This window comes from Glycine max, chromosome 13, assembly GCF_000004515.6.
Source record: "Glycine max cultivar Williams 82 chromosome 13, Glycine_max_v4.0, whole genome shotgun sequence".
NCBI classification, from domain to species: Eukaryota; Viridiplantae; Streptophyta; class Magnoliopsida; order Fabales; family Fabaceae; genus Glycine; species Glycine max.
Window position 1 is genome coordinate 40,592,461 of NC_038249.2, and position 15,976 is coordinate 40,608,436.

The 15,976-nt window shown below is 30.9% G+C and overlaps 1 protein-coding gene across 1 annotated transcript; it reads left to right on the forward strand.

Annotated features, from left to right (window-relative positions):
• The first annotated feature begins 5,474 nt into the window (after positions 1 to 5,474).
• On the forward strand, positions 5,475 to 12,566 carry LOC100788680 (alcohol-forming fatty acyl-CoA reductase). Its single transcript, XM_003543385.5, has 10 exons — positions 5,475 to 5,707; positions 5,788 to 5,891; positions 7,004 to 7,206; positions 7,516 to 7,616; positions 7,708 to 7,900; positions 9,905 to 10,066; positions 10,589 to 10,670; positions 10,769 to 11,035; positions 11,692 to 11,819; positions 12,011 to 12,566. The coding sequence occupies exons 1-10, from the start codon at positions 5,629 to 5,631 to the stop codon at positions 12,162 to 12,164; spliced, it is 1,473 nt and encodes a 490-aa protein (XP_003543433.1). The 5' UTR covers positions 5,475 to 5,628; the 3' UTR covers positions 12,165 to 12,566.
• The last annotated feature ends 3,410 nt before the right edge of the window (positions 12,567 to 15,976 follow it).

A 15,976-nucleotide genomic window follows, 5' to 3' on the forward strand; every position in this document is an offset into this window, starting at 1 on the left:
CTTTGTCATCAACTGAGGTACATACAAATCACCCTTCTGTAATGAAAGTAATTATCAATGCTCAAGAGAAAGAAATTGAGTCAAGGGGTACACACTTGCTAGTACTAGTTGTTGTGGTCCTGCTTCTTTTTTCATTTTTTGCTTATCAACTTATATATACACCTTTCTTGACCCCCTTTTACACTTTTTGCTTCCCAATGACATATATCCAAAGTCTGCATCAATATGAAACACAAGACAAGACATTTAACATGTATGTGCTGACCACAATCTCAGAGCTGTCACGAATCATTGTCCAAATCCAGCTTGCTCATGCAAGGACCCCTCCTCGTATCTCATGCACATGCATGCTTCGGACTTCAAACTCAAACACTGGGATTTTCCAGAAACAGCAAATAAACCGGGCTAGCTGGCTGGCTAGCTAACTACTTCTTCAAGCATTTATTTCTTCCCAAATATTATATGCATTTGCTTAAAATTTTCAATTATTGCTGATCTGAACAAAATCTACACACGCACATGCAAGACCAAGCCACATTAATTAGCATGTTCAAACCCTTCCCACTAGAGGGTTAAAATTGATCATCAAGCATTACTCTCGTACGTACCCATCAGCATCAAGCATTACTGGCTACCGCTGTTTTTAATATAATTTAAATACTTACAAGAAATTAACATTTAATAAACTTTTAACTATATTTTTACCTGTTACTGGGATATACTACAATGGTGTTGAAATGTTGGTAAACTGAGTTGACCTACTCTAACTGGGATTAGAATAAGTCATTTAAAATGAGTTACATTTTTTGCTTACTTTTTGTAGTAGAGACTGTAGTATATGAATAAGGAAACTCTTTTTCTGAATATTTGAATTAGTTGTATAATGTATACTTAGGATTTAAATTCAAATTTACTAGTTAAGAAACTAGAAAAATGTGTCAGACGATCAATTGATTCACGCTTGATAATATATTTTTTCTTATACATTTTCTTTCCAAAATTGAAACTCACTCTTATTTTTTGTTCGTTTCCTCTCCTTCCTTTCCTTTCCCCATCTTGGGTTTAGGGCCAGATGGTGAGATATCCATCTCGTTCACAGTAAGCTACTGGCTTCTAATCACAAAACTTAAGGAGAGAATGGATTTAGGACCAAAACATGCTTAGCTTTATGAAGCTATGAGGGCTTGGTGGTCCACACGATGCTAATATGTAAGTTGGGTTCTTTAATTCAAATAAGAGCGATGGCTATAAACCAATTTCTTTCAATATCCCATAATGGGCTGTTGTGCCATGTTTTCAAACATTTGGATTTGGGAGAGGAATCGAACCAATAGCTTTCTCAAATTAAGATTCTATTTACTTTTTGTTTTTATTTTGTGTTTTCACTTTTAATTTACAAAATTATTATTTTGTTTTAAATGTTTATACAGAATAATAAAAACAATTTTTCTCTCTATTTATTGTACAATTCTTTAAAAACATAAAAAAAATAAAAAATAGGAAATAAAAATAAAAGTAAACAAACCCTAAGTCATGGATTCCCCCAAGTTGTGTGAAAGGCTATTTTTGTCACCCTAGCTTGTTTCTTCACTCCATCCCTTTGACAACTTCTATAATTATGATCAAACTGTTTACAAGTGGAACTCCTAATGTTGTTACTTTTTAGAGCTTTTTACTTCTTGCGATCTTGATGGTCCTTAAACATCACTGTTCCTCCTAGCTAGCCCTAAGGCCTTCCTTAGCAGCCTCTTCAGAGGAGGGGATCAATATGAGGATAATTTCCTCTATTGTTAACATCGATCTAAGGCGTAGCTAGGATGAATTATTTTAGCATAAGGAATATGACACAGAGAATTTTTTAATAGGCTTGGTGACAGCATTTCTTCATATTCTCTATGTTGATCAGTTATGCTGGCACATCCATGATTACATCATGGCAATCCAGTTTTCTGCCAATAATTACACCTGCGCATGACAACAAAGGTTGTGTAACCATCTTTGACATAAAACTCATCTTTTCCCGTATATGTCAGAACACAAAATCTCACATCTTACATTGGTTTGTCCAAAATGTTCCTCACTCGAGTTATTTTTTCTTCCGAGAATAGTAATGGTTTAATTAATAAATATAGTTGTGAATAAATATATATACTTCCTCCCATCTCAAAAATAAGCTAAACAAAAATTAATTTAGACTGATTAAGAAAGTTGGCTAATATTATTTAATTGCATTAATTTTAATTGAAAAGAGTGACATATTAAAATAAAATCTCAATTAAATGAAGTGTATTTAAGATATTAGTATCATTAATTAAATAAAATAAAATTAGTTGATATTTATGTATATTTAAGACCAAAATATATGACATTTTTTTTCTATACTCGAGATAGGAGGGAATAAGTAAGAATTTTGTTACTTTAAAATATGTTTTATGAAAAATAACAATTAAAATTAGAAATTAATAGTTCAATTATTAAATATAGCTACTAAATTATCTCTAATATATTAATATTGATTTAAATATTTTTTCAAAATATGTTATATAATTTTTTTTTCAAAATAATAATGAAAACCAATATTTTTTATGTTTTAGATATTAAATTTTGTAATAATTTTTTTATATTTTTCTGGTAAAGTTTATTAACATGAAAATGAAAAGCCAAACACATTTATTATACACACACACACACACACACATATATATATATATATATATATATATATATATATATATATATATATTATCTGATATATTTAATAAATATAACATTTTACTTTAATTTGTAATATAGATTAATAATATCCTTTTACAGAGTTAATTAGGGTATTTTTTTTAACATTAATGTGCCGGCTACAACCCAAGAGTAAACATCTATCATTGTCCAAATCCAGCTTTGCTCAAGGATATTTTAAGGGCATGGACATGGGTCATAGACCACATTTCATTTCTAAAACGGCACGCAAACCAGGTTGCTGGCTGCTTATCCATGTATTTATATCTTCCAAAATATTATTTGCATGGCTTGAATTTTTCAATCATTTTTATATAACAAAATGTATTATTAGCAAAAGCAAACGTATTTAAAATCATTTGAGTAGTAAAGGGTAGAAGCTAGATTGATTAATATTAATTGTTCTAAAGATCAACAAAAAATATGGGTTTGTGTTGTCATGCAATTTGATATTGATATTCATTTCCACAATTAAAGCCCAAAATGGCCGCTCACCTTTATCTGGCAAAAAAGTTTATATCCTAACAAGTTTCTTTTATGACTCTTGACTAAGGGTAGGGTACAGAGGCAATCAAGTAATGATCCTCAACCAGACCAGTTCAATATATATGCATGTAACTACCAACTGTTTTATTAATGGAACCAATATTCGATGACAATTTGCCACTAAACTAGACCCAACACCTTAATTTGCCTGATTGGCCCTCCAAAAAACAAATCTTCCCACCAATACATGTACGTGGTTGTGATATATAGCCAACTATACAACGTTATACATATGTGTGGTTTTCTATATATTTCTTAAAATTGATTATATAAATTTATTAATGATATAATATTTTTTAACAAACCACATGTATCATTCGCATAGAAGAGGATCCACCTATTTAATGTATTTATATACTTAGAATTCGAACTCAAGTATTTGATGATCGTTAATTAACGTTTATAGTGGAACTTCTTAATTAATTAATAGCGACTTGCTGATGATACGCAATGGAATTTTCTTGACAAATCCAAATTGAAAATGAGAAGGGACAATGTCAATTGTCTGATGGAAACACCCATGCCCCATCACAAAACAATTTCACGCTCCAGCCCTTCATAAAGAAACCGACTTTTTTAATGTTTTCAAGATACTTTGTTAGGTGTTTTACTTTCAGATCAATCCATCACTTCATGATTTTCGTTTTTTTGGTTTCATATAAATTAACTCTTTCAATAATATGTTTATATATGTGTGTGTGTGGTGTTGTGGCATATTAAAGGTAAGTACGTAGAAGGGTTACGTTGTGGCGCACGGGTGATCCGTTTAATCTATATGATCATAATTCGCAGTCAATTAAATTCCGGCGGCTACATAATTCGCAGATTAAACGTGTTTGTGCTAAGCCTGTGGCCATGCGGATTAGCAAATTGATCAACGAACCTTTACTTGCAGAGAGATATGTTTATATTGAATAAGAATTTTTCTTATCAGAAAAAGAGAAATAGATTTATGTAAATATAAATTATTAGATTTTATTTATACAGTCAAAATTGATAAAATGTACATGACAATTTTATGCGGTAATGTGTCCACTGATTAATAACGTATGACTCATTAATAATTTTTTATCTCTCATAATAAGAAGAATTCTTATGTGATATATATATAACTTAATTTGAAAAAGGAAAAAAAACTCACTACATGTACACTAGATGAAAAAAGAAAATGATATGTTGCTTAACGTGTTTTGCTCTTAATTGGCCACTTAGTGCTTGTCGATAGAATAAAAATGTTTGAGAGAGGATGAGAAACTCAAAACTGAAGTAAAAAAAACACACACACACACACATTATTTGATATCATTTCAGATAGCTTCCTATGTGTCCACATCTATACATTTTTAACAGATAAAATTATTATTTTATGTATTTTGAGTTTTGACTAGTCATAGTATAGAAAGAAAAAAAAAAGTATACCATTACTAACCTAACTTTAATTTTGTTAAACCTGAAAGCAAAGTGTACATCAACACAAGGGATGTAAGAATAAGGGTTGTGTATCAGTAAAAGGGGAGGCAAGACAGGAATTTATATATAAGGGAGCAGATAAAGTCATGCTACTTTTTTAACATAAGTAAATGTTTTTTAATCCCAACGTTGATATATACCTGTAAAATAATCTAATGTTAAGATTCATTTATAGGAGTAGAGCAGTTACGACACACGCGCTTTATAATTATATGAGCTTATATTAATTACGGCTGTATCATTGTTTCTGAGTTCTGACTCGGTTAGGACAGAGCCAGTAGTAGTACTGGGGCGGGTGAGTTAATTCATACACTTCATGTGCCCGGACCAAATATCTAAGACAGTTTGGTGGAAGGATTTATAGGCACATTTAAACGAGACAAAAGCTACTAATTAATCATGTTTTCTTTGTATAAATCTGTCTAATAAGCAATTAATTGAATGATTACGTAACCTATATAGTGAGACAATTTTGAGCTAATTTGAATAAGAATTTTTTTTTTATATATTATTATTTTTAGGAAAAGATTAACCAATGTCCTATATGTCCTTAAGAATTTGTTTAAAAAACTAAAATTGCGTTATTTACAATTTTTTTATGTTTTCTTATTATTTTCGATCATAGTAAATATTTTTTTTATAATATTTTAGTCAATATTAGAAGACACTGATTAGCCATAACTTTTTTTAAAGTCTTCACTTCACTATGACCAACAGCTTACCCACAGCCCATCTCATGGGTCATAATTGCTCTATATGATTGTTTTTTCTCTTCTTATATGAAATGGCTCGCATTAGATTCCACTCACACCATTTTGCCTGTTTTGTCTGAGAAGCCACTTTGGTTTCTTTGCCTTTCTCAATACATTTTATTTTCCAATGGAGGTAGGAAGTGTTCTTAACTTTCTTGAGGACAAGACCATTTTAATTGTTGGAGCCACTGGCTTTCTCGCCAAAAGTATGCTCTCTCTCTCTCTCCTTCCTTCAACGTGCACTTTTTTTGCTATATTGGTGATCTCTTTGGTTTATGTTTCACAGTTTTTCTGGAGAAGATATTGAGGGTTCAACCAAATGTTAAGAAGCTTTTTCTTCTTTTAAGAGCTTCGGATGCCAAATCAGCTAATTATCGCTTGCAAAATGAGGTAAATGCACAAATATCAGAGTAATTAACATGGATAAACACTTTTATTTATCAAATACTTTATTATATTTAATCACTTTCTTTTATCTATTTCCCTACTATATCATATCAATTCTTATTATTATATCTATATTTTTCTCTTTTCTCACTCTACGTATTAATTAATATATATCCAAGTATCAGAAGATTATCTTTTTCAAATGAATAATGATATATAAACGCTCTTATATATCAGATTATATAACATGTTGCATTATTTACCCTTTTATATTATCATACATATAAATGATATAATTTCGTCATTAACTGCACATGAAAGTCAATCATACACTTTTTCATATACTCGTTTGGAGCGAAAGATGTCATGCATAAGGGTAAATTGTAGACGTAAATGCACAAATATATGATTATTATTATGATTATTATTATGGTGATGACGGTATGACGATGATTAAATTTCTGCATGGTGCTGTAAAGTCAATGCCGTTAAGCCCATTCTCTGCATTTTCGATCTTTCGCTTTCTCATATATATTCGTTTGGTGAGAAAAATATCGTGAATAAATTAGCAGTTTATACTTATCTCTAGCTTGGATTCATTTCCCCCCGCATCACATAGTTTATAGGAATTACGGGGAGTTAAAGTGTCGTTTTTTGAACTGCTTACTTTGGAGCAAAATAATTATTTCAGATCCTATTGTAGCAGGGTGCAATTCACACCATCGATCCAAAAGCATGAATAGAGAAATTAATACTAGTAATTTAACATACTATTTATCATCAGTTCGTTATTTAAAAATAAATTAATTGTTTTGTTAACATGTCCCATTTTAAAAATGTGTTGATAATTTAGAAAATAAAATAATAAGCAAGAGTGTGTTAAAAAATATTTTAAAAAAATAGATTGATAGTATTCTTCATCATAACATTTCTATGAGTTGTGACCTTTTTCCAATCTATTACTCCTGCCCGCATTTATGACTATACTTAAGCATGATATTAAGGACTTCAGTGTTAATAAGTGAACACTGAACACAGATTAATTTTCTCACCATACATGTCATTTAACTAAACTTGTGGCTAATACGTGCTTAATATATATGTTTGGCATTTAGATCATAGCGAAGGACTTATTTATTGTGCTAAAGGAGAAATTGGGTGCAAATTTTAAGTCCTTTATTTCGGAAAAAGTGACTCTGGTGCCGGGGGACATTTCTTACGAGGACTTGGGCCTGAAGGATTCCATTCTAAGGGAAGAGATTTGCAACCAGACAGATGTTATTGTCAATTTGGCAGCAACAACTAACTTTGATGAAAGGTACGAGCTTTTGTATCATAACACTTTTTTTCTTTCACTAATTTAATGAGTTTAATAAATATGCACCGTAAATATAAAATATATATATATATATATATATATATATATATATATATATATATATTATTAATATGATTTTAAAGATATTTATTATAGAAATTAATAAACTTGTCAAACATATTGATATGTAATTAAATGACATACAACAACATTAAATTGTTTTTTTATATTGTCTACACATATAATCTATTTTCTCAAGTGATAGGGATTTTCTTTATTTGAATTCTCTCCATTGAAAATTAAATGCAGGTACGATATAGCGTTGGGTCTAAATATTTTTGGAGTTAAGCATGTGATGAACTTTGCTAAACAATGTACCAAACTCAAAGTTGTTCTTCATGTATCAACAGGTAATTAAGTAGTGTTAATTAATTATGTCAACGTCAATCGATCTCGTAGTAAAAAAACGTGTCTCACAGTGATGTTACGCTTCCATTTCAGCTTATGTATGTGGTGAGAGAGGTGGACTAATACTAGAGGAACCTTATAACTTTGGTGATTCACTAAATGGAGTGTCTGGACTAGACATCGATGCAGAAAGGACAATAGTGTGTGACAAATTGGATGAACTACGAGAGCAAGGGGCCACAGAGCGTGAAATTAAAATAGCTATGAAGAACCTCGGTATTAGCAGGTTTGTGATGAAAATCTACATGCATGCTACATTTCCTTCATTAAAATCTCTACTAATTAATTAATATACCTGAGCTAAGATATGGTGGTTGGTTCATTTGGGGATCATTATATTGTAATTAGTTATTACTCATCACAATTCATCATAACATTCTGCAGAAAGCTAACCAAGTTTCTTTTTAATACATATATTAGCTTTAATTAAGAGTAAATACCCAATTCTTTCCTCAAAACATTAATTAATGATAGACATATATATGTAAGTCCTTGAAAAAAAAATGTAAAAATCTTACTTTAGTCCATAAAAATCGTAAATATCTGTCATATTGATCATTTTTAGAAACTAATGTATCCTGTGTGCTTAACGACTAACGGCATTTTTATCTCTGCAAGACTGCAACTAAAGAAAAGTTGCATAATTTTCTCATTTCAAAATATGAGTCTCATTTTTTTGACATATAACAATGTTTATTTGTTTAAAGTATCTTTTTTTTTTAATATGAGTCTCATTGCAACTAAATCTTACTTTTTTTAATATTGAAACTCACTATGTAACAAATATTTATTTTTAAGCAACTCTCACTTATAATATAACTTATAAAGAATAAATTTTATCGAAAGAAAAAACTTATAAAGAATAAATTAGTTATTAACGTTTCCTATGCTAAATTTTTCCAAAGACAGAGATTTGTATGTTTTTAATTAATGTTCTGAACGATTAGTACGTGGTCCAGCCACGTGATGTTGCTTTTCAACCTCAGCTTAGCTTTAATTAGTGGTCCATCAGTTATAAACACGGTATTACATTTTTAGGGGAAAATAATGGTTTTTTTTGTTTAAATATCTTTTTCACTTTCAAAGTATTTTTTTACTGTTCAAGAGATTATCTAAATATCTTAAGGATGAACAAACAAAATAAACATATTTGGTAAGAACTAAAATGAAAAAAAATAGAAAAAAAACGAAAAACATTAAATTACATAAAAAAATACATTTAAACCTTTTTATTATACAAGTGAAAAATTGGAAAATAAGAAATAGAAGTAGAAGATGTAATAGGATGTAACGTGATGAAAGAAAGAGGTAGAGAAAAAAGATGCAACCGTATTGATTAACAGTATCATTGTTGAAAAAATCTTCTGAGCATGCAGGGTCCAGCTTACTAACATCCACAGCATGTGCACGATAATTTATAAAAATATACGTAATAAGGGAAAAATTATAATTTCCGGTTTATCAAACATGATTTTATTTGGGTCATTTCTATGTACAAGTGATTATAGGACCCATACACAAACATGTGGGTCTCTATTTTGTACAAATTGACGTGAATAAGTCAGGGTATCCTGCTACCATATGTATACATTTAACTATTAATTCCAAAGTACGTGTCACCCCCTAAATATAGAAGGTTCTGGGACCAAATGAAAGAAGCAATATCGACCTTTATTTCCCAATTCTACAAAGATATGTGCAATGCCTTGTCTTTAATTGGTAGATGGATACTAAACAATAACCACAAGTGTTGGAGTAAAATGTGAAACATCATGATCCATGATGGACTAGAAGCCATTGACTCATTTGAGCTTCTTGTTCAAGCTCAAAATTAATTGTGCCTCGATCGGCTATAATTTATATCATATTTAAATTTTCAAGTTATAATCATAACCATCCATCTAAATATGATGAACTTTTTATAATAATAATAATTCATGGGCTTGTATGGTGGTCCTTCTAGAGAATGGAAACCATGTCCTATATAAGACATTAAAGTATTAAAACAGTTAGGCATTTTATTGATGAATTAAAAAACTAAAATACAATAATAATTAATTAAGAAGCTAAAAGGCATTATGACATTCATGATATATTATGATTTCTTTTTCTGACAGATCGAGTATAGATTTCTATAATACTAGTATTATTTATTTTATGAGAGATGATTGCACTGTAGGAAATTATAATGAGAAATAGATTAATTATGTTTGGTATCTCTTATGATCAGGGCAAAGGTGTATGGATGGCCAAACACATACGTATTTACGAAGGCAGTAGGAGAGATGCTTGTGGAGCAATTAAAAGGAAGACTATCCGTTGTTATTATGCGTCCGACCATCGTTACAAGCACTTTAAGAGAACCTTTCCCTGGTTGGGTTGAGGGTGTAAGGTACTAAATCAATATTTTAGTTTTTCATTTCCCAATTATTAAATATTGAGTGTCTCTGTTAATGGCCGAGTTGATTTTTTAGTTAAAAATAAATAAAATCAGTGTTTGAAACTTCAAATCCAAAGTAATACTGACCAACTGATATACCGTACAATTCAATAAAAATAAGTAACAACTGGATCTACTTTTGATTGTGCAATATTTTGTTCATTAATTACTCCACATTTTTTCATTTTCATATTATTGTGGTCCAACCATTGTCAATTACTCAAGCATCTACTTGCATTTAATATGTAAATTTAAAACACCACACCAACCTTCACTTCATCCCAAAAACTTGAGTAATAAAGTGAACCAGATGGTCCAACTTTATAGATGATTTCCGCACTTACTTACCACTAAATCAATTTCTTTCTTGGTCAATTAATTACTTAATTAGCCACTATAAAACAAAGGTTAAGAAAATGATTACCAACATAGTGATATGAAAGATGAAAGATTTTCCCTTTATGTTTGTTACAGAACCATTGACAGTTTAGCCGTTACTTATGGGAAAGGAAAATTAACATGCTTCCTTGGAAATATCAACGGAGTTGTGGATGCGGTGAGTTACTGCATTGCATGATTGACTTGTTCTGATTATTAATTTCTCCATCTCTTATCTTATCTGATCTCAATACCATCAATTTAATTAATGAGCAGGTACCAGCTGACATGGTGGTGAATGCAATGCTAGTGGCCATGGTGGCTCATGCAAATCAACCTAGTGATATCATCTATCATGTGGGTTCCTCTCTTAGAAATCCACTCACATACTTAAATCTCCAAGACTATGGATTAAAATATTTCACGGCAAAACCATGGATAAACAAGGATGGAACACCGGTCAAGGTTGGCAGAGTAACTGTATTGACTGACATGGATAGCTTCCAGAGATATATGTTCATTCGTTACCTGCTTCCATTAAAGGTTAATTCGCTTATCTAGTTTATCTTCCCTGATTAGTCATCATCAATTCATCAGTCAGAACTAAGAAATGTAACATAATATACCGCTCGCATGTTTCATCCATCCATCATTACTGTGAGCTTTTACACGGTTATTCAATCACACATTGTTTAAAATGATTTTTAATTGATTAATAGTACCAAATTTTACTGCAACAATGCATAAAAATTAAACTCTTTAGAATAATCAGTTCATGACATGGTTGTTTAAGCTTCATATAGTTTTCAAGTAACAGCTTAAGCTTTTATCATGATTGGTTCATGACAATCATTACTTCCATTTAACTACAAATTCTTAACAAGGATGATGACAATAGAATGATTTCTGATGGTTAACACTAGTTTTTCGAATTCTGAAAATTAAACTCTTTGGGATAATTAGTTCATGACATGGTATTTTAAGCTTCATGCATGTTGTTTTCAACTAACAGCTTGAGTTTTTGACATGATTGGTTCATGACAATCATCACTACCATATACTATCTCTGTTCCTTATTATAAGAAACAAGTTATAGTGCTAAAAAGTTGTTGACAAATACACTATAATTTGTTTCTTATAAAAAAGAACAGAGGTAGTAACTTCAAATTCTTAACAAAGCCAAATTTTCCATTTAATAGGGACTTGAGCTGGCCAATACTGCACTTTGCCAGTATTTTCGGGGAACTTATCTTGAGCTCCACAGGAAGATCCAGGTTGTGATGCGGATGGTTGAACTTTACAGGCCTTACATGTTCTTCAATGGCGTGTAAGTGTTGTAAACTATAATAGTGACTTTACATGCTTCGGTTTCAATGCACTTTATTTCAATAATTTAATCTAGCTAGCATGTTAGTCACATAGTTACATACACATGCAGCATTAACATATATATATATATACATATTACTTATAGGCTTTATGAGGTATAAACTGAGACAGAGAATGTTATGCACACAGATTTGATGATATAAACACAGAGAAGTTGCGAATAGCAGCAAAACAAAGTGGAACAGAGACAGATTTGTTTTACTTTGATACGAAAGAGGTTAATTGGGAGGATTACTTTATGAAGACCCATCTCCCCGGTATTGTCAAGCACGTTTTCAAGTGATGATAAATGCTATACTTTTAAGTGATTTGTGAAACTAGTAACTCTATTAATATCTTGTTTAGATAAACTGAAAGGAAAATAAGAAAGTAAAATGAATTGAGTTTCTCCTTTAAGCATTTTAGCTTTTGAAAAAGGTTAAATGAGAGAAGTTTTATAAAAGCTAAATATCTAAATTGATTTCAGCTTATAGAAGAAACCAGTCAATTCATCTTACCTTCTGCCTTCTCCCTTCTCCTATTATCCAAACGGGCTTGAGTTCAAATTTGTGCAGTATGCATTACAGTAGCTAGTGATGTTCTTTATTTCTCAACATCAGTGGAATTGGTATTGGCTAGCTGCTAATTAAGTTTGATAAAGTGTACCAAATATCATATATTTTAATTTGCTTTCTTTTGCAAACAACTTTGGGTTGTTTTCGTTCCTTTTTGGTCCCTTCAGTTCTTTTGTGTTTAACGTGGGAAAGAGGAGCATTTATTTTAATATCATTATCTACGTTTTACCAAAACAACATTAATAGGAACCAATGTTCATTAACACGTTACGACAAATAATAAAGACGTCATTTATATTTTCACAAAACTGATGCCAACCGCAATGTGTGGTTAAATTAAATGCGTAACGAATTCTCTGATCACCTTGTCTACTCGGAAGAGAGTGCTTTTATGTATATGGAGGTGAAGACACATTATTAGTTTTGCATCCCATCTTTAACTACAAAAACCCTTCAAGAGGGTAAGGATTAAACTCTAATAACCACTTGATAATAGGAATTCTAATACAATATCATGAACTAACTATTCTATGAAGTTATTAGGTAAAGATGTTCAGTGATTTTAAATTGCATCTCTAACGTTCTCCACACGCATTCAATAGAAGGTAAAAAGGACAAATAAAGATGGTTGCAATCAAGTTGGAGGGTCAGTGACTCTTAAATTATGAATGAACTCCCATCGCGCTCATACAATGCAAATTTGCATGTGAACCAAGCACATTATCAAAATCTTGTTAAAATTCTATATAACTATATATGGATTGAGTTCAATTGGTTCAATCTTTTGGATGATACAATTTCCATGCTTGATACACATTGATCAATAATTATATGGCAGAAGGGTTGATCGTTGATGTACCAAGTGAAAATCATAATATATATATATATGATTCGCATCTTCTGAAAGAGTCAGCGAAGTTTTGGCTTTAACAGTGCTACGCTCCCACCTTCAACGAAACATGCAAAAGTTATCCCTATCCCTATGCTACACCTGATTCACCAGCATAGATGACGAGATGTTCCTGTTCACTATGTTTCGCCAGTTTAAATGGCGAAATTCACGTTGTTTCGTCATCTTAAAAAGCAAAATGATTGTAGAAACAAACCCCTCAGAATAAGTATCAAAACAGATATTTTTAAGTAATTAGTTTGTAAAAAGAACCCTGATGTCAATTTGCCCACTATTGTGCAATGAAGTGGAGGTCAACTGGTCAAATAAATGTTGTGTGGGGTGTGCATGACTACCATTAGATTTGAACGTTGCATGTATCACAATGGATGCGCTTGTGCATGTGGTATCCTAATGAATGACAGGGCCCTGTACTCCAAAAACTGTGGATTGAATTGATAAAACTGCAAATTAAATGTGAGGAAACAGGGCATAAATAATTGAAAATTGTTAGTATCACCCAATATCTTTTTATTCACACGTGTCAGTTGTTAATTTGTTAATAGAAGATATTCAGAGGCATGGCATTTCTTCTTTTCAATTACACTAAATTAACCTTATAATTCCTATGTATTGGAAAGCACACGATCTGAACCAATAAATAATAAAATCTAAAATCCCCACCCATAATTGTTAGTCAGGCCTTGAATTTTCATTCAATATATTTAAAAGAAAAGTTAATCGTTTTCACTTTTAAAAAATTTAGTTCAACATTTTGTAATTTTTTTAAAAAAAAATTAAAACATTTTGCTTGAAAGAAAAGGCAAACAAACATATATAGTTGTGATTTGGCGATGAATTTTAATTTAAGATTGATTGTCTGCTTTTAAAATAAAATAAAAGATGGGTGACCAAGAAGTTTATTAGAAGAGCCAAGTCCAATCGAGCGTTAAAAGCTACAGACTGTCAAAGCCGGCAAGCTCAAATAACTTGTTTGGTTTGACATATTTATTTATTTTTACTGAAAGCTTTGCGTTTTTAAGTTGGGCATCATCAATATGTCATTTAATATGTTAGTAAAAAACTTCTTTGAGTAAGTAAATTAATCATCTATAAAATAATTCGCCGCGCGGATCGCACGGCAATATACTCTAGTTTATAAGAAAGGATAACCTTAGTAGTTTTTTTTTCCAAGATAATCTTAGTAGTTTAAATAAAGATTACTACAAGAAAAGCTTTGTTTAGCTGCGAGAAATTAGTGTCGGCTTTGAAACAGTTACTACTAGCATCGCCTTAGTGTGCGTTTGATTGATACTGCATGTTTCTCCAATCATAATTAATACCCATAATATCCTAAAGTTAGTGTCAATATTAGTGATGGCTAAGCTGACGCTATTTCTTCATTTGGGCGTACAATATTCAAATATGAAATTTTACAATATTCAACCCTCTTGTTGTGGATTATCATCACACTAAAAAAATATAGAAATACTTAGTAAAATATGAATTTATGGTATAATCTCACGAGAAAGAAGGTCTCTTTCCTGTTGCCCTATGCCAAATATATATCAAGTGAAACACGTTTCTTGCGTATCAATATCAAGTGAAAATTATGAGTAGGTATATATCCTCTACGTTTCTTTTAAAGATGTATCTTTGAGTAGGAAGTAAAACGAAACTTCTCCAGCGGGCGACAATTCCATTAAAAAAACCAATAAGCAACAATCAATTCATGAAGCTTGTTGAAGATTTTTCGTATTTAAAGAAATAAGTGACTATTGGAACATTAATTGATAATATTAATCGTATTACTTGCTGTCTTGGTCATTTTTTTCTCAATGAAATTATAGTAAAATTTTAACTTAAACAACATTTTATTTTAAAAAAAAAACAGAAATCTTTTAGTTTTGATTCTTATTATTTTTTTATCGATTAAGTGTATAATAATGATGATATCATTATGACATCAATATTACACCACCTATCACGTCATAAAATGTCAAGTTAACAAATGATATGTTCTCAAAAGTGTTATAATGATATCATCAAAGATTAAAAAAAAAAACATTTGTAGAGACTAAAAAAAAAATAAAAAATAACATATTTAAAATAATTAAAATCAAAAACTGACATACTTACAGAGATTAACATTTCATCAGTCAATGATTCATAATATGTTCAAAATAATGTGCTAGTAACGTTTCACTTTGAAGAAAATAGCATTCTTCTCAACCATGGAATCTAAAAAAACAAAGTAAATTACATTGATTCTATGGCGTTATCTATCACTGTCATTTCTTTCTTTTTGTTTACTACCCGGATGCCCCTTGAAATTCCCCAACCGTTAAGCTTCAGGATTCAGGACCGATCCAGAAGTCAAGAACAGTGTTGCGGAAAATACGCAACAATATTGATTAAGCGTTTATATTTGCATTTGCAGACATAATGTGGTAGCTATGTTTTAGGTTCAACGTACTGTTGAGATATGTTGAAAACCTTGGCACAATCTATCACCGATTTTGACCAACATAATCTGTTGACACATGTGAGGGAGGTGGACAGAGGAGAAGGCTTGATTCACATTTCAGAGAATTGGAACAATTAATGGGTGTGCCATAAAAAGTAATTGCATTGCCATTGGATCTTTCCTTT